The sequence below is a fragment of the Pipistrellus kuhlii genome, unplaced genomic scaffold, assembly GCF_014108245.1.
Source record: "Pipistrellus kuhlii isolate mPipKuh1 unplaced genomic scaffold, mPipKuh1.p scaffold_m20_p_18, whole genome shotgun sequence".
Classification (NCBI taxonomy): Eukaryota; Metazoa; Chordata; class Mammalia; order Chiroptera; family Vespertilionidae; genus Pipistrellus; species Pipistrellus kuhlii.
The window spans coordinates 18,606,354-18,631,617 of NW_023425493.1; the positions used below are offsets into that span (position 1 = coordinate 18,606,354).

The window sequence follows — 25,264 nt, forward strand, 5'->3', positions numbered from 1 at the left end:
CTCTGTCCTTTCCCCATCCCCCATTGTCCTCATCCATAGGTGCACAGTTTTTGTTCAGTCTCTTCCCGCACCCCTACTCCCCTTTTCCCTGAGAATCATCAGTCCACTCCCCTTCCATACCTCTGATTCTATTATATTCACCCGTTAATATTGTTCATCAGATTTTTAAATTCCCTTGGTTTTTAGATTCACTTGTTGATAGCTACGTATTTGTTGATCATAATTTTTATCTTTATCTTCTTCCTCTTCCTAAATAACCTCCTTCAGCAATTCATATAATTCTGGTTTGGTGGTGATGAACTCTTTTAGCTTTTTTTTATTTGTGAAGCTCTTTATCTGTCCTTTGATTCTGAGTGATAGCTTTGCTGGGTAGATTATTTTTGGCTGTAGGTTCTTGTTATTCATCACCTTGAATATTTCTTGCCATTCCCGACTGGCCTGCATGGTTTCTGTTGAGAAATCAGCTGACAATCTTATGGGTGCTCCTTTATAGGTCACTACCTGCTTTTCTCTTGCTGCTTTTAATATTCTCTTTGTCTTTTGCTCTTGGAATTTTAATTATGTCTTGGTGTGGTCCTCCTTGGATTCCTTTTGTTTGGGGTTCTGCGGGCTTCCTGGACTTGTAAGTCTATTTCTTTCCCCAGGTGGGGGAAGTTTTCTGTCACTATTTCTTCTAGTACTCTTTCGGTATCTTGCTCTCTCTCTTCTGGAATCCCCATAATTCTGATGTTGGTTCGCTTGAAATTGTCCCAGAGGTTTCTTACACTATCTTCAACTTTCTGGATTCTCTTATCTTCTCCCTTCTGCAGAGGAGTGTCCTCTGGCTCTTTGTGTTCTAAATCTTTGTCTTGATTCTTGCGATCTTCCAGTCTGTTTTTAGGACTTTGTATAATATTTTTTATTTCAGACAATGTTTTCTTCATTTCTTGTTGATCCCTTATTATTTCTAGTTGCTCCCTTTTCATATCCTCATAGGTCTCATTTATTTTATCGGCCTTTTTTAGGATATTGTTGAATAACCTTATAACTGTAGTTTTGAACTCAATGTCCAATCTTTTCTTTTCCTCCATCTCCTTCCTTTGTGTCCTTCTTCTTGTCTGCATTTTAGTTGTTTCCCTGATTTGATGGAATAGCTTTGTGTGCTAGGTGTTCTGGTAGAGCCCAGTAGCACAGCCTTCCCAGTTACCTGTGGTGGACAGTCTTGGTGTAGCCCTTTGTGGGCTGTGTGTGCAGTCTTGTTGTTAAGCCTTGCTTATTGTTGGTATCACTGGGAAACGTTGATCTCCAAGCCAATTGGCTGTGAGGATCCGCAGTGTCTCAGCTAGGAGGATTTCCGTACTCTGCTTGAATAGGGCGGGGTCTCGGGGTGGCGCAGACAATCTTTGGTTCCCTGTCAGTCTCGCCTTAGAAAAGTCCTGTTCGTGGAGAGTTTTGGAAGATTGGTTGCAGGCGCGCACGCACCTCTTTGGTAAAGGCGCAGACAAGCTTTGGATTCCTGCAAGTCCCTCCTTAGAGAAAGCCAGCCTCTGGGAGAGCTTCTGTGCTCAGCCACAGGTAGGGCAGTCTCGGGTTGGTGCAGACAAACTTTGTTTTCCCTTCGGCTCCTCCCCAAGTCCCGCAGTAATGGCCTCTGGCTTCACACACCTCCAAGAGATCTCTGCCCACTGCCTGACAGTCTGGCCTCTCCCTGTCTGGGGCCGTTTATCAGAGCAATAGGCTGATTCTGTTTTCCTCTCGGACAAGAAAGCCAGCCGCGTTAGCTGTTCGCCCTCTCCGCGCCAGGAGTAAGCCAGTAGCGAGCTCAGCCCGGCCTGCCCTCTCTGCATGCAGGGAGTAAGCCAGCAGCAATCTTGGTCCGGCCCTTCCTCTCCGCACTGGGATTAAGCCAGCGCCTTTTCGCACACACAGTTCTCTGTACCTTCACAATTCCTTAAGTTCAGCGTGCCTTCTCTCTCCTTCCCAGATGGCAGAGCCTCCTCTCAGCCAGCCGTCTGGCGCTTCAGGGCAACGCCTCCCCTGTTTTTCAGTTCTAAATTCAAATTTGTTGTGGTAGGCTGCATTCAGGTGTCTGCCCTATGCCGCCATCTTGGTTTCTCTCCCAGTAAATTCTTAAAGTAATCTCAGAAAAAAGAGAGGCTGCCTTGAAGTCAAATTACATTTAGGCACACACAGTATTTTTTAAAATTGTTCTTTGTTCTCCAGAATTCCCTGAGGGCACTGCTCAATTCTGATTGCCCAGCGTGAAATGGCTCCATGTTGTTGCTTTTTAGTTGATCTTTTCCCTAATCACTATCAGGGAATCTGCTTCTGGATTCAGATTGATCATTTACTGGAAGCCTATGATTTCTATGAACCTTGCTACTTTCACAAAGTACCTACACAGACATTCATATAGAAATTCAACTGTAATATGCTTCACTAAAACTAAGTTTTGCAGGTCAAAGTCCGAAAAATGACAGTGACGGATGGGACAGAAGGGAAAAGAGCAAACTGGTTCTTGCGTAGGATGACAAGGCAGCAGACCTCCTGGTTGTCCACAGAAGGACAATATCAACTGATGAGAAGGTTAATAATTCTTTAAAGACTTTATCATTAAAAATGACACTCCACAGAACAGCCTTTTATGTTACTTATTGTAAAAAAAACAAAACAAAACCAAATAAAAATGACACTCCATATTTTTTTTTTTTCAGAGAGGAAGGAAGAGTGAAAGTGAGATAGAAACATCAATGATGAGAGAGAATCATTGATTGGCTGCTCCTACAGGTCCTCTACTGGGGATCAAGCCCGTAACCTGGGCAAATGCCCTTGATGCGAATTGAACCTAGGACCCTTCAGCCCACAGGCTGATGCTCTATCCACTGAGCAAAAGCAGCCAGAGCACACTCTACATTTTTGTTTCTGGAAGAGGAAGTTACTTACCTCTGCCTCTGCTGTCAACTGTTTCTTCTTTGCAATTATCTCTTTTACATCAACCTGGCCTAAAGAAAAAAAAAAAAGTAACTTTTAAATTGATGAATACCAGCACAATTTTTTCCCCCACCAGCACTATTTAAATCATTAGGTTGAAAAACAAACAAACAGAAAGGATGACTATGTAAACTACAGTACTGCCACAAAACATGACAGCTCTTGAAAATGAAGCACGAGCAATAAAAACAGAAGGAAATCTATACATAAAAATTTTCTACATAAAAATACTAAGTAGAAAAAACAAAACTATATGTATACACAGTAATTACAACTATATATTATTCATATAATGCAATAATATACAATTCTGACTGCATGGGAAATTAGATTCTCTGAGTGGATTCTGCAACTGTGACTAATAAAATACCCAAACAACATTTAAAATAATAGATAAATTGGACTTTAATATTTAAAAAAGCAAAATTTTTTTTTTTTTCCTGCAAAATTCAGGGCACTATGAAGAAAATAAAAAGACAAGCTGCAGAATGGGTGGGTGGGGGAAGGGGTTGCAAATATAATCAGGATCTTGCAGCCACAATATTAAAGAATACTTACAAGTCAAATATAAAGACAAATAATCCAATTTAAACATAGGCAATGTATCTGATCAGACATTTTTCCAAGAAAGATATAGAAACGGCCAATACCACTTGAAAAAATGTTCAACATCACTGGTCATCAGGGAAATGCAAATCAAAACCACAATGAAATTTCATTTCCTATGCACTAGGATGGCCATAATAAAAAACACACAAGTATTACCCAGTTAGCATGGCTCAGTGATTGAGCATCAACCTATGAACCAGTACGTCACAGATTGATTTCCAGTCAGGGCACGAAGGCAGCTGATCAATGATTCTCTATCTCAATATTGATGCTTCTCTCTCTCTCCCTCTCCCTTCCTCTCTGAAATTAATAATGTACATATGCATATATTAAATAAGCTCTCGTTAAACATTTTTTAATAATTCTTGAAGAAATAATAGAATGGCTTTGCTTTCAGCTCTGCTGGATCCCCAGCTGCCCCGCATTTTTTCCAGGACTGGTTCAAAGAAACTGGGACTTTAGAAACCGAGGAATATAAATCCATACAAATAAAGCTTTCTACCACATCTCATCCTTCCGAGGGGACCTCTGGAAATTCTTATTCCAGCAGCATCCCAAGAACCCTACTCTCACTAGCAACAAAGAAATTCCAACCCTGCAATTCTCTGATAACACTAGCAAAGTGGTTTACACTTCCCATCTTCACTTTCTCACTAGCTATTCATTCCCAACCTATTTCTGCAACTCTTCTCTTTCAGGGGTTACTATGGAGCCCAAATTTCTAAATCTTCATCCTCATTAAACCTGTTACAAATGCCAATATTTATGAACTATTTATCATGCACCATCTCATTTATTCTTTGTAACAACCCAGTAGATAAGCAAGAAAAATTGGTTTCATATCTATTTTTAAATATGAAGAAACTAAGAATCAAAAAAATTAAACAACTTGACCACAAGTCACATGGCCAGTAAATAACTGAACAAAGAAGTAAAACTAGGGGTCTTCTGTGCCCTAGTCATGCATTGTGCATCATAAAAAAGTTAAAAATAAAAACAATCAAGGCCTATAGTGACTAAATTCCGAAAGATGACTCAAGAGTACTAAGCAGTGACTAATATCCACTTCTTTGTCTCAGTTATTTTAGCAAATATATTCTTTTTTTTCTCCTTGTACAAGTACAGAATTAGCTAGTGCATAGGCACTAACAGATTTTTACTGGCTAGAAGTTCAAACTCATTTTAAAATCCTAATCATTTTCTTAAAAACTCTCAATAAGTATACTTTAGAACAGCGATTTTTAAAGTGTGCTGCAGGTATTGAATTTTTAAAACATTCAATTCCTGTCTATTTAATCAGAGGTACTGACCTCTTTTCCCTTAAATTTTTAAATTAAAAAAAAAAAAAATGACAACAGCCAGCACAACAGTAATCATCTAGTATGAATGAATAAAAATTACATCCATTTTTTTTGTCAGATTAGCAAAAAATATATTTTTAGTGTGCTGCAGAATCTTATCTAATTAAGTAATAGTAATTACTTAATTTGTGCTGTGCTATGAAAAATGTTGAAAATTGCTTCCTTAGAAGAAGGTCATCCCGGCCTTGCCTAGCCTTCCAAAAATATGAGTAATCCAAGAGTCATGTGGAAAGTACTTTTATGTCCAGATAAAGAACTATTGGATTTAGAACTATTCCTTGAAAGATATTATCTTTAAAAAAAAAAAAAAAAAAGGGAGAAAAAATAATTATAGTCTATCACCTTTTATTGCTCCACTGATCTCAAAATCTCAACTAATCACATGTCTGCATGACCATAAATAAATGGATTCGGAACTAGAAACAAGAGTCAGTATACAAATATTCATACAGAAAAGAAGAGTTAATAGATAACATTGAAACAATTTAGCTAGTCATTTTGAAAAACTATATTAGAGATCTCTAACACTTATTATTAAAAATAAATTTCAAATGGACCAAATATTTGAATCCGAAAAGCACTAAGTAAAAAATTTGTCTTTCTTACATGACAAGAAATCTAAAAGCAATAAAATACATGATTACATAAAAACTAAATGTGGCAAGGCACACCATAAGAAAAGTAAAAAAATCATAGAGCAAGTTAAAAAATATTCAAAATATATAATAATCAGAGGATTAATTTCCTTAATAAAGAAAGAGCTCTTAAAAAAAAGAAAGAAAAAATAATAGTCACCAGATAGGGTACAAAAATGGGCAAAGGACATGATCAGAGCTTTTAAAGAAAGAAATACATAGTCAATAAGTATATTTTAAAAGTTCTCTACCTCACTTATTTTTATGAGAACAAACTTATGCTATGTGTTTTGTTCCCATCAAATTGCAAGTTTTAAAAAAGACCAAACCTTGGCATATCAGGATTGTGACTGGAAACAAGATATAGAATATGGGGCAACAATATAGATGAGAATATAAACTGGTATAACATTTTAAAAAGTAAATTAAGAAACATCTTAATTTTAAATGCAAACACTCTTTGACTCAGCAATTTCACTTTTAAGAATGTATCCTACAAGTACTAGTACACTAGCACAAGTAAGCAATAATACTGTTTCAAAGATCTTCTATACAGCACTATTATAATACTGAAACCTTGGAAATAATTTAAATGCCCATCCATAGAAATAAGTTAAATAAATTACCAAGCATTTGTGCAACAGAAATACTACACAGATACTTTTAAAAGAATTACACTTATATCACATCCTGAATAAAAAGATGTCTAAGAATTACTAAGTTTAGAATAAGCAAATTGCAGAAAATATTCCAAACACAATGCCACATATAGGAAAAGAAACAAAAGATGACTAATTAAGGAGAATTATTACTTAATGACTTTCTATGATGCTTGCATTTTTTAAAATAGTATATATTACTTTAAAACTTAAAAATGTATTAGCATATTTCAGCAAATTTTTAAGGAAACCAAAATATCTTGCATTTTTTGAATTAGGATTATGAAGAGAAAATAGCCCCAGTATTTAGCATGAGGACAATAGAATGAGATTTTAAATGGGTAATATGAATAATCTACAAAAGCAATAAATGGAAATACCAATCACAATTGGTTTATAACTTTTTCAAAACTAAAAACAGATTTCTACACTGTAATCAAAATAAATCCAGAAACTATATTACTCAATCAAAGTTAACTTTGGTTTATTTTTCTTTTATCACACACCTGTATCAACTGTGTGCGTTACCCACACATAGCTGAACAAAACTAGGTTTACAGTTATGAATATGCAAAATAGAGTTAATAAAACTACTGCAATAATCATAACCTGTGTGTCTCTTTCCATACAAATAACTGTACATCTACTTTTGCCAACCCTGTATATGCAATAAGAGAATTAGCCTTATTATCATTAAACTTTTATAACATCATATGATCCCATTTTTAAATTCAAAGAGAGAATGTCTGGTAGAAATATTAAGAGATTTCATGTAAAAAAATTTATCTCATGTAGACTTTAATTCTTAGTTGATTTATTATGTAGTATATAGCAGAGAACTGTAAAGCTACCTAAGGATCTGGGACAGAGAGCTGCAGCACCATCAATGAGGAGATAAAATAACACCTGAGTGAATCAAGTGTTATATATTGTAAACGGTGCCTTCACATTTGCCCTGCTTTGTTCTGCAAGAGGAAATCTAAGCACTGACAGGCTATAAGTCATCCACTATGTAGGCAGTAGCATTTTTCCAGTTAGTAAAATTTTTCATCTCTCAGAATACCACATAATTTACTCAAAAGATTACATCATCCCTGACTGAAAAAAGTTTGAAGTAACAGGTACTCCCATATTGCCACTGTGAGTGCAATATTTCCAGAGGACATATTTGGCAATCTCTACCAAAATAATCATATAATATACATTCCCTTTGACCTAAAAACAATTTTCTTGGAATGTATCCAAGGAAAAAATCACAGTCAATTGGACTTTAGCATACCTACTTTTGCTAAAACAAACATGCTTTTGCCTTTATCCTAAGGGGGTGGGAGGGAATGTACCCTCAACCTATTCAGTAGATAAAGGCTCAATGTTGACTGGTCAGTTTTATGATTAGATGCATATAATGGATAAAGGGGCAAGATTACAAAATAACTGATTTTTTTTTTCATTTTTGTGCCAATGGATTTTCAAAATATATTACAAAATGCTGATAGACATAAAAAATCCTATCTAATAAAAGAATAATATGCAAATTGACCATCACTTCAACACATAAGATAGCCACCCCTAAAGATGGCTGCCCCATATGGACACAAGATGGCCACCACAAGATGGCCGGCAGGAAAGGGCAGTTGTGGGTGATCAGGCCAGCAGGGGAGGGCAGTTGAAGGGGACTAGACCTGTAGGGGAGGACAGTTGGGGGGGGGAGGGCGCCCAGGCCAGCAGGGAAGAGCAGTTAGAGGTGACCAGGCTGGCAGGGGAGGGCAGTTAGGGGCAATCGGGCCAGCAGGGGAACAGTTAGGTGTCAATCAGGTTGGCAGGGGAGTGGTTAGGGGTAATCAGACTAGCAGGCAGAAGTGTTTAGTGGCAATCAGACAGGCAGTCAGGTGAACGGTTGGAAGCCAGCAGTCCTGGATTTTGAGAAGGATCCCAGATTGGAGAGGGTGCAGGCTGGGCTGAGGGACACATACTCCCACCCCCATGCATAAATTTCATGCACCAGGCCTCTAGTATGTTATAAAATATGTCCTTTATGTTCAAATATACACACACACAAAAAAAACACTGAACTTGAATAGAATTATAGTATATTAACTGAGTTAACGCTTGTAAAACACTTAAAATGGTACCTGGCATACAATATACCTGTTAATGGTTGTTATCCTACCTAATAAAAGAGAAACATGCAAATTGACCACAACTTTGCTATGCCCACCAGCCAATCAGGGCAAGTATGCAAATTAACCCAACCAAGATAGTGTTTAATTTGCATATCCAGGCCAGAGCAAAGACTGAAAACAGCATAGAAAGAAGCCAAATGCTGCAGAAGGGAGCAAAGCTGTGGAGAAGCAAGTGGATGGTTAACTTTGTATGTCAATTTGACTGGGCTAAGGGAAGCCCAGAGAGCTGGTAAAACATTATGTCTGGGTGTTTCCAGAAGAGAGAAGCAGTTGAATCAGTGGACTTAATGAAGAATACCCTCTCCAATGCTGGAGAGCTTGAACAGAATAAAAGGCAAAGGAAGGACACGTAGGCTCTTCTTGCTTGACTTGCCCTGGGACAATGCTGCTCCTGTTTCTTTGATTCTCAGAACTTTTCGAACTTAACGTTTAGACTAGACCTACAGCACTGGATCCCCTGATGTAGACAGAAGATTGTGGGACTGCTCAGCTTCCATCTGAGGCAATCTCTCACAATAAATCTGTCTATGTATCTACATATATCCGATCGGTTTTGTTTCTCTGAAAGGCCCAGACTTTAATAAATACCCCAATTGAAAACTGCCAGTAAGATGCATGTCTCTAACTTTATGCATATGAATTGTCTGGAAATGTTATTAAAATGAAATTTTATTCAGTAAATGTGAGCTGGGATGTTTCTAATAAGCTACTGGATAGTGCAGATGTTCTGGGTATTGGTTGGTAGGCCCCATGGAGTGGCATAGCATGGTGTCTTTTAAGTCCTTAAAACTCAAAGACCACATTTTTACCTACCTGCTTATTCCCCAAAGTGACCAAATATTTAAATAACTAGAGAAACACAATCTTAATTTCAGATAAGCATTACTTAACATTAAACCAAGAAGGAGGTCATACTTAATTTACTAGTAAGCTAAAAATTTAATTTTTAATATACTAAAACCTGGAATAATTAAAACTTAATATTAAGTAAACAATGGAGAGTACTGAAAATATTAACTAACAATTGAGAGTACTGAAATATGTAAAAATTAGAGTAATTTAAACACATTTTTATATTGGGACATAAAGTTTCAATAAAAAGTAATTTTTCTGTATCTAAGACAAATAAAATGGATGATCACCCAGTCCCTAATGGATGATCACCCAGTCCCTAAATTATGAAAGTGGAATGGCTCAATTTTCTATCACACTAAAGCTAGCCCATATGCAATACAAATATTTCATAAGTAGCTAATTAAAAATACAGCAATCAATAAAGTTCATTATGCAAATGTAAGCTGAAACATTTTGGGGATCCAGCTGCTCATACTTACAATTAAATTTAACTGGGAAAAGCAAATGAATGTTTCTTTATTTAAGAAGTTCATGATGCCAGAGAACTTGTCTCAAAGTTTCACTTCTATTTGTTAACCAAACAAGCCTCAGACTTTCAAATCCTTGTTGAAATGAAACCTATACAAATGTCATTGCAAAAACAAATACCCTGATGCAATAAATGACATCAGTTGGAGCTATCCATCTTAAGTATAAACCTTGACCTTAATAAGTATTATGTCATACTTATCTTTGTATTCATGTGCTAAACAGACTTGAATATAAGAATAAAACTTCCTAATCTCTCTACCTCTCCTAAGATGTATAGCCCGGTAGTGAACTAGGTTAGTTATCCTGGTTATTACTTTCAGACTCATTACATCTGTTCAGAGAGTAATCACTAGTACTTATTCATAATAATCCAATTATGTTCATTGCAGATGGAGGGTTACTTATTCATTTAACTCAGAGCTCCATGAGGACTGATCACTACTGTAAGCCTCAAGCACCTAGCAGGGCACCAATCATTATTGGTAGGTTAGGTGGTTGAAGAAATGAATAAATGGATGAATGGTGTCTAAAACACGGTAGATACCCAAAAAATAGTCACTGGAAATTAAGAGCTTGTTTTCTAATGTATTCATTACATAAAACACTATGTAATATAAATCCTACATTAGAGTATACATTGCAAACTCCATTTATATCAGTAAAGCTCACCTCTATGAGATGTGCCATGTCACCGGTAGTATCTAAGGTGACTGTGACCAACAATTAAATTGGTGTTTCTTTACATTCTCAGTAGAGTTTTCCCTTCTACATCTTTGCAGTGCCTGCCAGCAAATCCATGTATAATAAAGAGAGCTAAAGAGATGGCTCAGTGCTCTAGAACACAAATCTGCTCTCTTTCATTAATTCACCTCAAAAACAAATGAAAAGCCTCACCATTACTAGGTGTTTCTGGGGCCTGCTTTGCAGGGTTTCCCTGGTCTTCCTTTTCTTCAGGACCGTCACTGGACTTTGACAGCCGTTTTCTTAGAGACATCTCCTCGCCCACCATGGTGTTATCTAGGAAAGAAGATGCAAACAGTTTTGAACCAAGTATCTGGTTTAGGCAAATTTCACAATATCACGATATATAGCGGTAAAAGAATGATATATTCTCTCCCTTCCGTTTTACTTTGATCATTTTTAAGCATTTTCTGAGTATAAGATACTATAACAAGTGTGAAGAAATTAGCCCCGTTAAAGTAACTGACTAGTTTCAATGGCTCTTATTTAAACATAGCCCTCATTCTTAAAGAACATTTTAATTGGACAAGGCATAAGTGTGTAAAAAATCATGTAAAGGTTTCATGGAATAGAAGGTATCTTGAAGGAGAACAGGGCTCTCAGGGGTAAGAAAGGAGCCCTGTTCAAGAGATCCCAACAGTCCACATTACAAGAGGACAAGAAACAAGTTTTTGTGGAGTATCTACAAAGCGCAAGGACTCTGCTATGTGCTTTCTGTTTTCCCATCTAATCTTCATAACAACTCTGCAAAACGGATGGTGTTACTCCTAGTTTCCATGTGAGAAAAAAAATAAGACTCACCCTAACTGGTTTAGCTCAGTGGATAGAGCATCGGGCCTGCGGACTCAAGGGTCCCAGGTTCGATTCCGGTCAAGGGCATGTACCTTGGTTGTGGGCACATACCCAGTAGGGAGTGTGCAGGAGGCAGCTGATGGATGTTTCTCTCTCATCAATGTTTCTAACTCTCTATCTCTCTCCCTTTCTCTCTCTTAAAAAAACCAATAAAATATATTTTTTAAAATGCTACTTCAAATAATTTTTTAAAAGTAAGGCTCAAAGTAGTTATTGTCAATACCTTCCACCCCCACACCAGTTGCACAACATGGGTTTATTGGGAACACACACCAAGGGAAACAGTGGGGTGACTCAGTACGGGAGCATTAGAACTGACTTACTTAGGATTTGGAACTTGGCTAGGTGATTTTGGGTGAGAATATAAATAAGCAGAGGTTCACTGTTGCTTGGATGAAAGCCAAGACAATGCTATGACTGGGTTTCCCAAGAAATCTCCATGGGAAGGCTCCCTAGAAGGAAGATAAAAAGCTGGACTTGATAAAGCAGAAACCCTAATGTTACTCTAGGGAGGGATGCTGGAAATGTTGTGACTTGGACAATGATCAAGTTTTGTTTGTGTTCAGACATGATGATGGCATGGACTTGTTTTTGTCTTGACCCATCGTGGCACAGAATGCCTTTTCTGATGCTGACGGTCAGTGAAACTGTTTTCAACGGAGTACCCAGAACTAGCTTTAAGCACCGGGCTATCTTGCAGCATCACCGAGGCCTAGCTGGCAGCCCCCGTGCAGCTCCCAAGTGCCAAGGGCTGCTTTCCTCCTTCTCATTACAGTAACCTGTGGAGACCACACAGATAATGACAGGGTCATATTTGAATCCAAGTCCAATTCAAACAACACTATTTCAATTTTAAGTTGACAAAAGAGAAATATGACAAGAGGAAAGACTAGAAAAGAGAGCTGGAATCAAAGTGTAAAGAAATGAGGAATTTTTTTTCCTTTTCTGTTAGGCAGTGGTGAGCCATTTTAAGCACTGAAAAAAATACGATCAAAGTCAAATTTTGGACAGATCGATGTCAAGACAGAATAAGGCTTACTCCAAAGCAGTGTTTATTATATATTACATTTTCATTCATCTGAAGCAAAAAGAAAAAAACAATGAAGTACTCACCACATTAGATTTACAGCTACATATTTTTTAATTCTAAGATTAACATCTTTCTAAACTTTTAGGTTAAATTGTTCTTTTCTGTATGAAATGTAGTACATGGGAGTTTGAATTTTTTCTTAAATATCACTGCTTGACAAAGTAAAAATCTGACAAATGTAGATCAGTTCCCTTCCAATATTTTCTGAAATTGAACAAATGAAACAATTTTGGAAGGGTAGATGAATGTGTCAAGTAGAAATTTTAGGAGACCAATTAGATCTAATTGAGAGGAATCTAAGAAAGAGGTAAGCGCAACTGACTCAGCTGAAAGGCATTTGTGTGACAGTGACAGAGGAAGCCAGGAGAGCTTCTAGCTCTCCAACAGAAAAGATCAGAGAAGTGAGAGCAGACAATTAAACTTTGAAAGATGTCCTACACATCTTGAGGTAACACATCAAGAAGTAGAAAATAAACCAGGGAAGGAAACAATAGAGATTGAGAAATGCAAAAAGAACCCAGATATTTAAAAAAGGAACTACACAGGGAGAAAAGTGGATTAAAAACTGACTCTACTTTTGAGTGCTTATATGCTTTATTATACATGTATGACGTATTTTAGTTTCAATATAATCTTAAAAGTAGTTACTATTATTACCTTATTCCTCAAATGTCTTTGGGCACCATGTCTTCTATTACCCTCTTTCCTGTCTCTAGAAAGCCCATTCTCCTCTGCCTTTCTTTATCTAGCTAACCCTACTCACCCTTCAAAGTAAGAGTCACAACCACAGCAGCAGGAACAGCAATGGTAACCACTGCAGCTTTGACTTAGTGAGCAGCTACCATGTACTGCTGAGTCCTCTCCATTTTCTTATCAGGTCTTTACAAAGTTAGAAAGTAGGTATTATCCTCATTTTACAGATGAGAAAAATATTGTTAAGGAAGTGATTTAACTTGCCCTAAATCATATGATTCTCTAATAGCACAACTGGGATTCAAAACCAGAACTACCGGATTCCACAGCCTATCCTGTAATCACCAGACCCCGGGTCCTCTGCTAAGGATCCTCTGACCACCACCAGTCATCTCACATTCCTCGGCGCTCCCACTGTGACTAACATCTTACTATAATACTTACTACACTCAGAGAGCAATGCTGTCTCCCTCTTACACTAGCATAAGCTCTTCAAAGACAGGGATTACGTGGTATTTACACGTTGAATCCCCAAAATCTAGTGGGGAGTCCCTGCAGCATGGCAGGCATGCATTATACAGAAAGTGGATATATCAGTTAATACCACAACCCATTATCCTGTAAATGGGTTATCCTAAGTAAAAGGATACAATGCTCTGAGAGAATCAAGAGAAAAATATATGCTAGGAGGAAGCCAGTAAGCATCATCTTTACTGTTAACACCTTTACACATCAACTGCTCTTAATTGGGGGAGAGGGGGTCCCTGGGACTCTTAAAGGTATGCAAAAACTAACTATTTCAGTAATGAAAAAAATTATAATCTGTCACATAAAACAAACAATACAGGCTAAAAAAAATAATGTCACTTTGCTTTTGGCTGAGTCTATCAATTCAGTGAGAAATCAGTTCTCATGCTGATTAAAAGCACCGATTAAGAGGTGAAAAAAACACAAAACCAAGTTTGACAAATAAATGATGTCTGATAGACCAAAAAAAAGTTAAGCTTGGATACCCTGTAGAAAAAGACCTTTGTCATGAAATTAGGAACCATCAGCCTCACCTAAAGCTAAAACAGCAGTCCTAAGTTTGCACCATCACAATGCCATAATTCCACCTACTTATTTTAGAAGTGAGCAAAGGAAGAAAATCCTAACTTCATAACAAAACCTTTTTATCAGAGCCTAAACCAATGCCGCAGGCCTCAAATTCCTCTATTAGCAGGAAGTGAGATCTGTAAGTGGAAAAGCACAGGATTTGGTAACAGAATACAGTAGTTTATGTCTTTGCTCCATCTTCTCATTATGTTCTTGGGTAAACCTTCCAAACTCTCTCAATCTGTTTCTTCATCTAGAAAATTAATATAAATGCTGCTGCAGTGTATCATCATAAAAAAGTATGATAATATGCACTAAAGTGCCAACATTTTATTAACAACCAAGTGTAAAGAATTAGGTGATCTGATATTTACACACGTACCTCCTGTCTGCTAAATGACACAAACATTAAGCCATGTTATTCCTCAAATTCTACTTGTTTGCTTTATGACGTACTAAATGAGGGCAAATAAAGTGCTAGAATTACCTAATTCCTCAAGTGCAGCTCAAACATCATGTGGTTTTCAAGGTAATATTAACATTTTATTATTGTTATACATACAGATTTAGGAAGGATAACTATTACTTAAAATGGCTCGCCTCGCCTCAATTCTGACCAAATCCTTACATCACGTAGATGGTAAAATTATAAGATGATGTCTAAACTGAGTTCCTCCTGCCATGCGTGTCAGCTAACAGTGTATAGCTGTTACAGCAAAAATAAATAAATAAATAAATAAAATAAAAATAGATGCAAATTATAGTAATGCTCAGCTCAATTGTTCCTTCTCTAGAAAGATGGATCATTTTGACCTCTGTATGGAGAGCAGACCACAATGAGGTCAAGAGTGCAAGCAAAGGGCCAGTGAGCAGACACTGCATTCATCCAGGTGAGGGGGAGAAAGAGACCTTTTGACCCCTCATCTAAAATAGAGCGGAATGAAATGGTGATTTCTTCCTTCTGTACTATTTTTTAACGTAACACACAGAGCAAACCAATCTGGACAGTAGCTAGGCAAACAACTTGAGCTGTTGCAAAGTCCATAATTCAAACTGTAATAAATGCTACATGGTTTCTAAGTGCTAACATGGAACACTGATCCTATGTGGGGTGTTCCATAGTGTTTTCTTGCCCTCCCATTAACGCAACACCTTAACACAACACCTGGGAGGGGAGTTCTCCTCCTGGTGTCCTATTATCTCCAGGTCACCTCTCTCCTCCCCAGGTCAGCCGGATTATCACAACTGATATCTGCCCTGTCTTCCTGATCAGTCCTCTCATTCACTGAGGAAGTGAACACCTCACTCACTCCCCATCTCCTCACTAATTCTTCCACACTTCATCACCATGTACACAGAGTCATCCAATACCCTGTCTTTCAATATCGACCTCTTTTTGTCTCCAACAAGCTGTTCCTTTGTCTGTTACACCTTCTCCTAGAACTTGCTGTCATCAATAACTATTTGGATTTCCAGCATCTAACCCTCTGAACACTACCAGTTCACTTACTCTGATACCATCACACAAATTCTTTAATTCCCTTTTCAAACCAGCCCACATTTCTCTGAGCTCTAGGCTCATAACCAAAGGCCTACTTTAAGTAGATGTCTCATAGGCATTGCACAACATGATCAAAACTGAATTACTAATGTTCTCTCCAATTCCATTCTTCTTACTGCCTTCCCCATCTCAGTTAATGGGACTAACAGTTAATCATTGCCTGGATCAAAAACAAACAAACTATGGTAGGAAGTGATCCTTGATTCTTTCATCTCCCTTATCCAATCCAACAGCAAGTCCAATTTACTCTGCCTTCAAAATATAAACCCAATTCTAATCTAACTCGCCATGTCTACCACCTTCACTACAGTCTAAGCCACTGTCATCTCTCACTATAGTAACCTCTCACCAATTTCTCCCTTCTGTACTATTTTTTAACGTTAACACCCAAGGAAATCCTTTTTAAAGATGTCAGAGCAAGTCACTCCCTGCTCCAAATCCTTCAAACATTGGATGTTGTTGTAAGTCCTCATCATTGTCTAGTAACTCCTCCGTGATCTGCCACTTACCTCTTACCCTCTCCCTCCAGCACGCTCAACCTGCTACTATAATTCTTTCACTTGCTCTACTCTAGTTACTTTGGCCTTTCGCTATTTCTTGAGCAAGCCAAGCTCATTCCCACAGCTAATCCTCGAGGCTTTCTCCTTCACTTCATTCAAGTTCTCTGCTCCAATGCCCCATCAACTAAAATAAACACTCTTACACTCTGTTACTCTTATTCGTTACCTTGCTTTTTCTTCAAAGCACTTATTACCCAATACATTATAGCACTTATTATCCATCTACCCCACAAGACTATCATCCCCATGAAAAGTAGAATTTTGTCTAGTTCACCATTTTACCTAAGTATCTAGAACTACACCTGGAATACATCTACTCATTTGTTGAATGAATAAATGGGTGCCTAGCATTTCCACATACATTAAGAAAATAAAACAATTGTGCTTCACATGTTCATGATACAATCATTAATAGGATAGTATAACAGCTGGAATTGATGTTCCCTTTTCTTTCTAACTTTACCCATTAATATTAAATGATAAATATAAGGATGTTATATAAGTAGGTCAATGAGGATATTTACCTAGTTTGGGATTTAAGTTGTAAGGATATATATAAAAATGATCTGTTCTAGAACTTAAGGCTATTCATCAACATTTGCCATGCAGGACCCAATTCTAACCTTAGGTTACTAAGAGACTCTGAAAAACAATTTGCTGGCAAATGCCATACCCTTACTCCATTGGAAATCTCTCAAACTTGAGCACCTGTTCGCCTGAAACAATTCAAATAATTAGAATAAACATGATCAGAATTGTTAGTAAGTTCTCTTAATGGGTACTTACTATTTTCTTCTCTCTCTGATAAGAACTTTGTGTACATTATCTTCTTTACTGCTAACAATAACCATACATTTTGTAACAAAATCCTGTCCCCATTTTCAAACAAAAAAAAACCAAAAAAGTAGTGACTGCCAAGAAGCAAAATTATAAATGACAGTAAAGAAAGAAAACTTTAAAAGTATGACTCAACATTAAAAAAAAAAGAGAGAGAGAACAAGTAGAAGTTTTATGTTTTGTTTTTTGTGTGATCAAAGGAGTTATGTTTCCTAAGCATTCCCTCATACGTCATTGTATCAAAGCAGACCTTCGCTGAAGCTCATGCTTTAGTGACCTTGGCACATCTTTAAAAGGCTATGGTAGTTTAAAAATAGAAGGCAAGGCAATTTAGACTAAAAATCTTTCTTAAGTTCTGACATTTAAAAGGTATGTGCCAATCAATTATCTGAAAATAAAATTCATGTATATTAAGCACCTCTTTCTACAATGATGTTAGATGAACATGTAATAACAGAGGTCTACCCCATTACATTGTGTACACACACACACACACACACACACACACACACACACACACAATGTGTCAAGAGAAGGGATAACTACTTAGGAAGTCTGGAGGAAGTATCAATAGCATTAGAGCCAGAGTTCAAAAGAAGAAAATAGAAGTTTGCCAGGCATCAAATAGGATGGAAAGAGAGCACACTATGAAAAACATGAACAAGTACAGACTGTGTTCATGTTTTTAATGACCTAGACAATCTTTAAAAGGCTGTGACAGTTTAAGTACAGAAGGCAAGGCAATTTGCCTAAAAACATTATTTCAAACATTTTATTGAGGTATGTGCCAAGCCCTAGGATACACAGATTACCACAATAGTCTGTTACCCTCCAGAAGTGAAAATCCAGCGGGCAAAAGTCATTAAAATGTAATTATAACACCTCATGGCGTTACAGAACAGTAGTTGAGATATCATATAGTATGAAGGCAGTTCAGCCTGGTGGCCAATTGATCTTAGGGCGATTAGAAAAGGTTTTCTGAAGAAAGTGCAATTTAGTTTAAATCTTAAAGGAAGAGAAGGAATAAAGCTGAGCACAGAGAAAGCAGAAGGGCAACAATAAAAGTCACAGGGCTGTAAGAGGCCATTCCAAGCAGTCTGGAACTTAGCACACAAACAAGAAGCTGATCATTTGTCGTTTAGTAAGATAACTCAGGTGACAATATGACAGCTGTGCTATGAAAGGAGATATGGACAGGGAGAACAGAGCTCACACAAAAAATGATGTAAGGATCAAATGACATGAGTTTACTAAGTGAACAAATGAAGAGATAAGGGAGGTAAATTTACAAACATTAATCTGAAGATCTATGAGATAGTCAGATGGCTATATCCAGAAGGCAGTTGTAAATACAGATCCCAAGTGCGTTTTCTAACTCAGCAACTTTGGAAGAGAAAGGAATAGACAAGTTTAATATGATGTGGGTGTGGGTCAGCCAAGTGATGATGACCAACAGGCAGATGAAAACACAAGTTGAGAATGAAGATGGAAATCTGGGACTCATCAGTATATACAGGCAGCAGCTGAGGCCAAGGCACAGACGGGAGATCCCCCAGGGAGACCATAAGTCAAAAATGTTACTTAGGAAATAATAAAGCTAATATTAACTTTACACTATGGTTCATTTAGTTCTCACAGCCACCTATGCAGGTAGGCAGGTACTAATAAATACCCCATTTTATAGGTGGTTAAGTAATTCCCCCAATAACAATTCAAGATGTAATCTATGGCCACTATCAAGGAAAATTTAAGAAGGACCAAAAAATGGAGGCCCCAACCAGGTAACTCAGTTGGTTATAGCATTGTCCCGATACTCTTAAGGTTGCAGGTTCAATCTCTGGTCAGAGCACATACAAGAAGCATCTAATAAATGCATGAATAAATGGAACAACAAATCCAAGTTTTTTCTCTTCTCTTCTCTTCCTCTCTCTCTCTCTCTCTCTCTCTCTCTCTCTCTCTCTCTCTCTCTCTCTCTTTCCCTTTCTCCCTTTCTCCCTTTCTCCCTTTCTCCCTTTCTCCTTCCCTTCTATCCTCTCTCTAAAATCAATAAATATTTTAGCCCTAACCAGTTTGGCTCAGTGGATAGAGGGTTGGCCTGCGAACTGAAGGGTCCCAGGTTCGATTCCCGTCATGGGCATGTACATGTGGGGAGTGTACAGGAGAAAGCTGATTGATGTTTCTCACTCTCTATCCTTCTTCCTCTCAATAAATGTATTAAAAAGCAAAATCAATAAATATTTTAAATGGAGAAAAAAAGAGATGGTAATATTTCACAATTTAGGGACAATAATAGCTGTGATTTACTTCTACAGCTAGTTTCAGGAAGGACAAAGAAATGTATTGGACTGGGTTGCAAAATGAGCTGAGGAAGTGAAAACACTGATCATAAGACTACTCTTGCAAGAGATCCAGCAATGAAGACACCAGGCAACAATTTTCACTAAGATAATAACACTCACTGAGCTTGACACCAGGTCCAATACAACACATATCTCATTTAACATTTCCATTTTAAAAGACACAAAAGATTTAGAAATGCCATGAAACTTGTTCAAAGTCACAAAGCCAGTAAGTAGCAGTGGAAACATTTATATCCAAGATGACATAAAGCTGATCAGATAACTATTTTAAAATACAGCACACTGATTAAACAATTATCTCTTAAGAATCTAATCTATGCATTGGTTTTGTAATATTCAGTTTAATAGCATCTAATTTGGCTTAATAAAGTGTTAACAATCTGCTGTTGATTCCACTTAATGTAGTTTTCATTTCAGTTATTGTATTCATTTCTGATCGTCTTTTTTAAAAAATTAAAAAAAGTATTAAAATTCAGCTGAGTAAATCTGAAGATCTAATTGTTTTTATTGAGCGATTCAATCGGGCAGCATCTCATTAGCAACTAGAAGGGTACTCTGATAAGTTGTACTAAGAAGTTAAGAGTGGATTATTTCAGGCAAGGATACCTTCCTGTAGGGGAAGGAAGGGGTCTTATCAGGTAGAATAAGATGATATCTCTGGGAGAGATCAAAACTGCAGTCAGATCAGGTATTAAATCTAGATTTGGGATCAGGGGCTTTCAGCAAAAATGTTGCCATATCGGACTGGTGGTTTTCTGTTTAACAAAAGCCAAAACAAAAAGAATTGATTTGAGAAACAAATGAACCAAGTTAAAAGTTAAGTGCCAACTTTAGCCTGCCTATAGTGTTCCTATAAATAAAGCTTGCAAAAGAACCTATATAAATCAATAAAACAAATAAATATTGAGCACCTACTCTCAGCGTAGAACTTTGCTATGTCACACCCGGCTTCAGTGGGGGAAGGAGTGTGGGACAGAGGGGAGAAACAATTGTGGGATAAATTTACAATCCAAAACATAGATTTGCTCAATGCAATTCCATAATATTTACATATCAAAGAATTAGGTCACTAAGTCAATTAGCAAATCTAAAGAACATCTGAATGGTGACCATATTTACTAATCTTATGGGATAAATTCCAAAAGTAAGTTTATTAAAAGCATTTTCCACTTCCTTTCCAAAGGGAACTGGCACTCTACCCTACTTAATTATTTCCTATTTAAAAGTTCCTTCCTCTATATGTACACAGATAATAATTTAATTTAAAAAAAAAAAAGTTCCTTCCTCTGTCCTCCAACTCATTCATTCATTCTCTGTGCCAGGTGCTGGGCCAGACTCTAGAAAATGAAGACATAAATAAGATGGACTAGTTAGCGTTCATGAAATGTACATGCCAGTAGAGGAAACAAAGCATCTAATTAATAATAATGCAGCTTACTACCATGGTCACTGACTGCAGCGGAGGAAAACGGAGTGCTGGGAGAACATCACCAGGACAGGTCCCATTCTCTGAGTGATCATCTGGGCTGATAATGAAGGATACATAGGAGCAGTTGGGAGGATGGGAGAGAAGAGTGCCTAAGAGGTGGAGATCTTAAAGAGAAAGAGGCTTTCTTAACCACAAAAATGAAACCCCTGGGGCTTGAGCTCAGAGAGCCAAAAGAAAAGTGGCCCCAAATCACCCGGAGATAGGGAGAGTGGCGGCAGTAATTTGGTCTTGATGCTAGTGACACATGGGAAATCTTTGAGAGTTCTATGAGTGTGATGCATTGAGACACATGTATTTTTAAATGATTACTTTTTTTTATTAGGTGATTACTCTTGAATGTCTCCAAGCTCCTTCCAAAGTCCATTCTCATGTCTAGACAACAACACATCATTTCCCTAACAAGTCACTCCTCCAAACCGTCTAAATTATAGCAAGGGGGAGGGAGAAAAAGGTTTCAAGTTTAATTCTATGTCAAGAGAAAGTCAAGTACTCTGAAAAATAAAATAAAATAAAATAAAATAAGTAGTTTTAAACAGATGGCAGCCACTTCATTATTAAGAAGTGGCCAATAAATGTACTCGACATAAACATACAGACTATAGAGTTTCTAGTTGTTTTTTTTCCTTACAAATAAGTTCTAAATAGACATGTCACTTACGTCGCGTGGCTGTTAGTAGTAAGAGCCACAGAAACTTATTTACATTATAATGTTTAAGACTACATTATGAGCTTAATTGAAGGCTTTGGCGTCGAGGCAGGCAAATTTAGATGTATTGAAATGTCATCCATCCCTTCGCACATGTTTTTTGTTTTGGGGTTCTCCCCTCCCCCTCAATCAACTAGAAGCTGACTTCTTGAGTGCATTTCTGGTTTAAGGAATAAAATGTCTTCTACGTGATAACTTTCTTGACTGCTGACTTGAGAGATGCCCCAGCAAGGGTGGGACCCCAAAGCCATCTCCAAAGCTGGGGGCCCGAGGGTAACTTTCCCGCCCTCTCCATCACCCCAACTCCCCGGGACTCGAGGAGCCGCCGCCTCCTCCTCCTCCGCCCCCCACCCCGGGGCCGGGCCAGACCCGCGGGGCCGGGGCTGCAGCCGCCGCCTCCAAACCCCTGCCCCTCGGCCGGCCGGGGTGGGTGGACCCGGGCGGGAAGTGAGGATCGGGCGCAAAGGCGTTCATTACCTGGGGCCGGAGCCCGGCAACGGGGGACCTCGGCACGGAAGGCAGTCCCGGGAGGTCGTCGGAGCGCGGCCGACAGGAAGGTTGGCAGGAAGGTCGGCTCAGGGTGTCCGAGGCCGGAGACGCCGCCAGCCCAGCCGCAGACGGAGAAAAAGCGCCCCGACCGCCGGCCCCTCCGCCCCCAGCCTCGGGGCCCGCTACGCAGCGTCACGCGCACGGCCCGCGCCGGCTCCGGATTTCATTGGTGGCCCGGCGGCCAGAAGGCCCCGCCCACCGCCCGCGGCGGCCCCGCCCCCTTCCGCGCGTGTCTGCCGCGCGAGAGCCCCCCGCTGGCCCCGTCGGGGTGCGCGGGGAGCTGGGCTCCGGCAGGTCGCGGCGGCGGCGGCGGCGGGGCGGCAGCTTGCTTTTCGTTTCTGCCCTAGCGACCCGATGTGCGGCAGGTATGGGACACCGACACAACTTCCTGCGAGTCCGAAGAGGCACCCCCCCGCGCGACCCGTGCCTCTTCTGGGGACTCGCGGAAGCCGCTTCTAAAAACTGAGGATGGTTGCAGTTCGCGCTGACTCTCCAGGAACCAAATGGAAGCGCTAGTCAGAGGCGTTTGTGGTGGGATGCTTCTTGGTCAACCACACGGGACTCTAGGTGACCCTCAGCACCGTGCGAACTAGGTGAAGAGACAGTGAAATGATGGGCAATTATGTCATCAAAAGGGGGCTTCATAACCACAGGAAAGAAGTGATGCAGAGAGAGGTTTAGGATGTAGATTCGCTAGGAAAGTTAATTGCTTAGGGCTTATGAAGGTGAAGGTGTTAGGTGAATTTAAAGTAAAGGAGGTGAAAAGGGAATGAGAGCAGCCGGGACTGAAGGGTCACAGTCACAGCCTGCAAACCAGCACAAGCTAGCCTCGCCTGCCTAAGTCACTCCGACCCTTTTCCAAACAGATAGGGTCAGGCTGCCCTGAGCAGATGGATCAGGTTTATCTGAACTGACTACCCTCTGTGTCCCTTTTATAACAGAGAGGATGGACAACTACCTGTCCACCCAGAGCAGGCAGCACTTCACGCCAACACAGAAGTTGCATCAGCATCCAGTCCAATTCAGTACTGCCTACCCAGTTTGCCTCTTTTTAAAAAAATATATTTTATTGATTTATTTTTATTGATTGATTTTTTTTTTTTTTTTTTTTTACAGAGGAAGGAAAAGCGATAGAGAGAAACATCAATCAGCTGCCTCCTGCACACACACACACACCCCACTGGGGATGTGCCCGCAACCAAGGTACTTGTCCTTGACCACCGGAATCTGGGATCCTTCAGTCCGAAGGCCAACGCTCTATCCACTGCGCAAACCGGTTAGGGCATCAGTTTGCATCTCGTACAACTGTGATTGCTGCTTCTGCCAACTAGATGACAATAGAGTCTGGTAGATCCCAGTGGCTTTTGTACTTGACCTCTCCCCTCCCATTGACTAAGGAGCAGTAGGAACACAGGAGCTCATTTGCGTTGAGACTATGCTGGCCACTGTAAACACCAAGAAGATTGTGCGTTTCTCTCATTTATTCATTCAAAAAAATAGTTTTGTTATTGGTACAGCAGTGAACAAAACAGAAGCTCCTGCACTTAAAAGCTTAGGTTTCTAGAGCAGAAAACAAATAATGGAACAAGTAAATGAGATTATTGCAGGTGGTAATACGTGTTGGGAAGAAAGCAAAACAGTATGGTCACGGAAGGACTTTTTGAGGAGGTGATCTGAGCTAAGACTTGAATGAGGAGAAAGTTGCCAACAATGCCAACTATGGGAAGACGAACATTCAGGACAGAGGACAGTGAATGTGAATTTAAGGTTCTGATGCTAAGCAAGTTTGGCTTGCTTGAGGAACAGAAGGCCAAGAGGCTTGAAGCACCATGCAGAGGGTAGGAGTTTTAAGTTGGACAGTTAAGCAAGAGCTTAATTGTATTGGATTTTTTTAATTTTAGTTAGGTTTTGTCTTGTTTTATTTTTTTAATCAACTTATTTTGTAGAGAATGACTTGGAGGAGAACAGAAATGGAACAGGGAGAAGCAAGAGAATGATAGGAAATTATTGGACAAGTTGTGAGATAGATGATGGTGACCTGGATTAGTGTCGTTGCTATGGAAATAGAAGTAGAAGAATTTCAAGGCATTTCTTGAGGTGCAAGTGTGAAGAAAGGTAGTAAACAAGGTAACTCCCAGGGTATTAAGTGAATGGGAGAATGGCGATGCCATTTACTTCAAGGAGGAAGACCACTTAATGATTGGAGGGACCTTGAAAGCCTCTGCCCTTACTAAGCCTCTTCCTGCCACTGTCTGAAAATCCTTGGGATAAAGGCTTGGTTAAATTTGAATGTTGCTTCATCATATTAAAAAAAAAAAAAATCACATGTAGCCCTAGCCAGTTTGGCCCAGTGAATAGATGGGCCTGCGGACTGAAGGATCCCGGGTTCGATTCTGGTTGAGGGCATATGCCTAGGCTTCAGGCTTGATCCCCAGTAGGGGGTGGGCAGGAGGCAGCTGATTCTCTCCCATTATTGGTGTTTCTATTTCTCCCTCTCCCTTCCTCTCTGAAATCAATAAAAAATATATTTAAAAAAACTGAAGACACGTGTAATAGTTGCTAGGGATAAAAACATGAATAAGAACAACTGTCTATTGGGGAGATAGGTAATAACTAAACCATTTCAAGACAGTAAGATGTGTTATAATAAAAAAAGAGGAAGCTTGTGCATCAAAGGATCCCTGGTTTGATTCCTGGTAAGGGCACATACCCAGATTGCAGCTTGGTCCTCAGTAGGGGATGTGCTGGAGGCAGCTGATCAATGTTCTTTGTCTCTCTCCCTCTCCATCTCTAAAATCAATTATTAGAAAGGGAAGGGAAGGGAGGGGAGGGGGAGGTGGGGGGAAGGGAGGGGGGATAAAATTGCCTAACAGGGTCATGGTAAGGATTAAATGAGTTAATGACTACAAAGCTCCAAGTGCAGGCACT

General features: G+C 39.1%; 1 protein-coding gene across 2 annotated transcripts in view; it reads right to left on the bottom strand.

Annotated features, from left to right (window-relative positions):
- Window positions 1-22,468, bottom strand: part of SOAT1 (sterol O-acyltransferase 1) — a 43,656-nt gene extending 21,188 nt beyond the window's left edge. The window contains exons 1-3 of one of the 2 annotated variants that reach the window (XM_036442252.2): window positions 22,265-22,468; window positions 10,698-10,820; window positions 2,923-2,981 (exon numbers count right to left, since the gene is read on the bottom strand). In XM_036442252.2, the coding sequence (XP_036298145.1) occupies window positions 2,923-2,981; window positions 10,698-10,812 (174 nt within the window). In that variant the 5' untranslated portion in view covers window positions 10,813-10,820; window positions 22,265-22,468. Of the gene's footprint in view, window positions 1-2,922; window positions 2,982-10,697; window positions 10,821-11,719; window positions 11,849-22,264 lie in introns of those variants that run through there. The other variant, XM_036442253.2, reaches the window with a different exon arrangement.
- Between the last annotated feature and the right edge of the window lie 2,796 nt (window positions 22,469-25,264).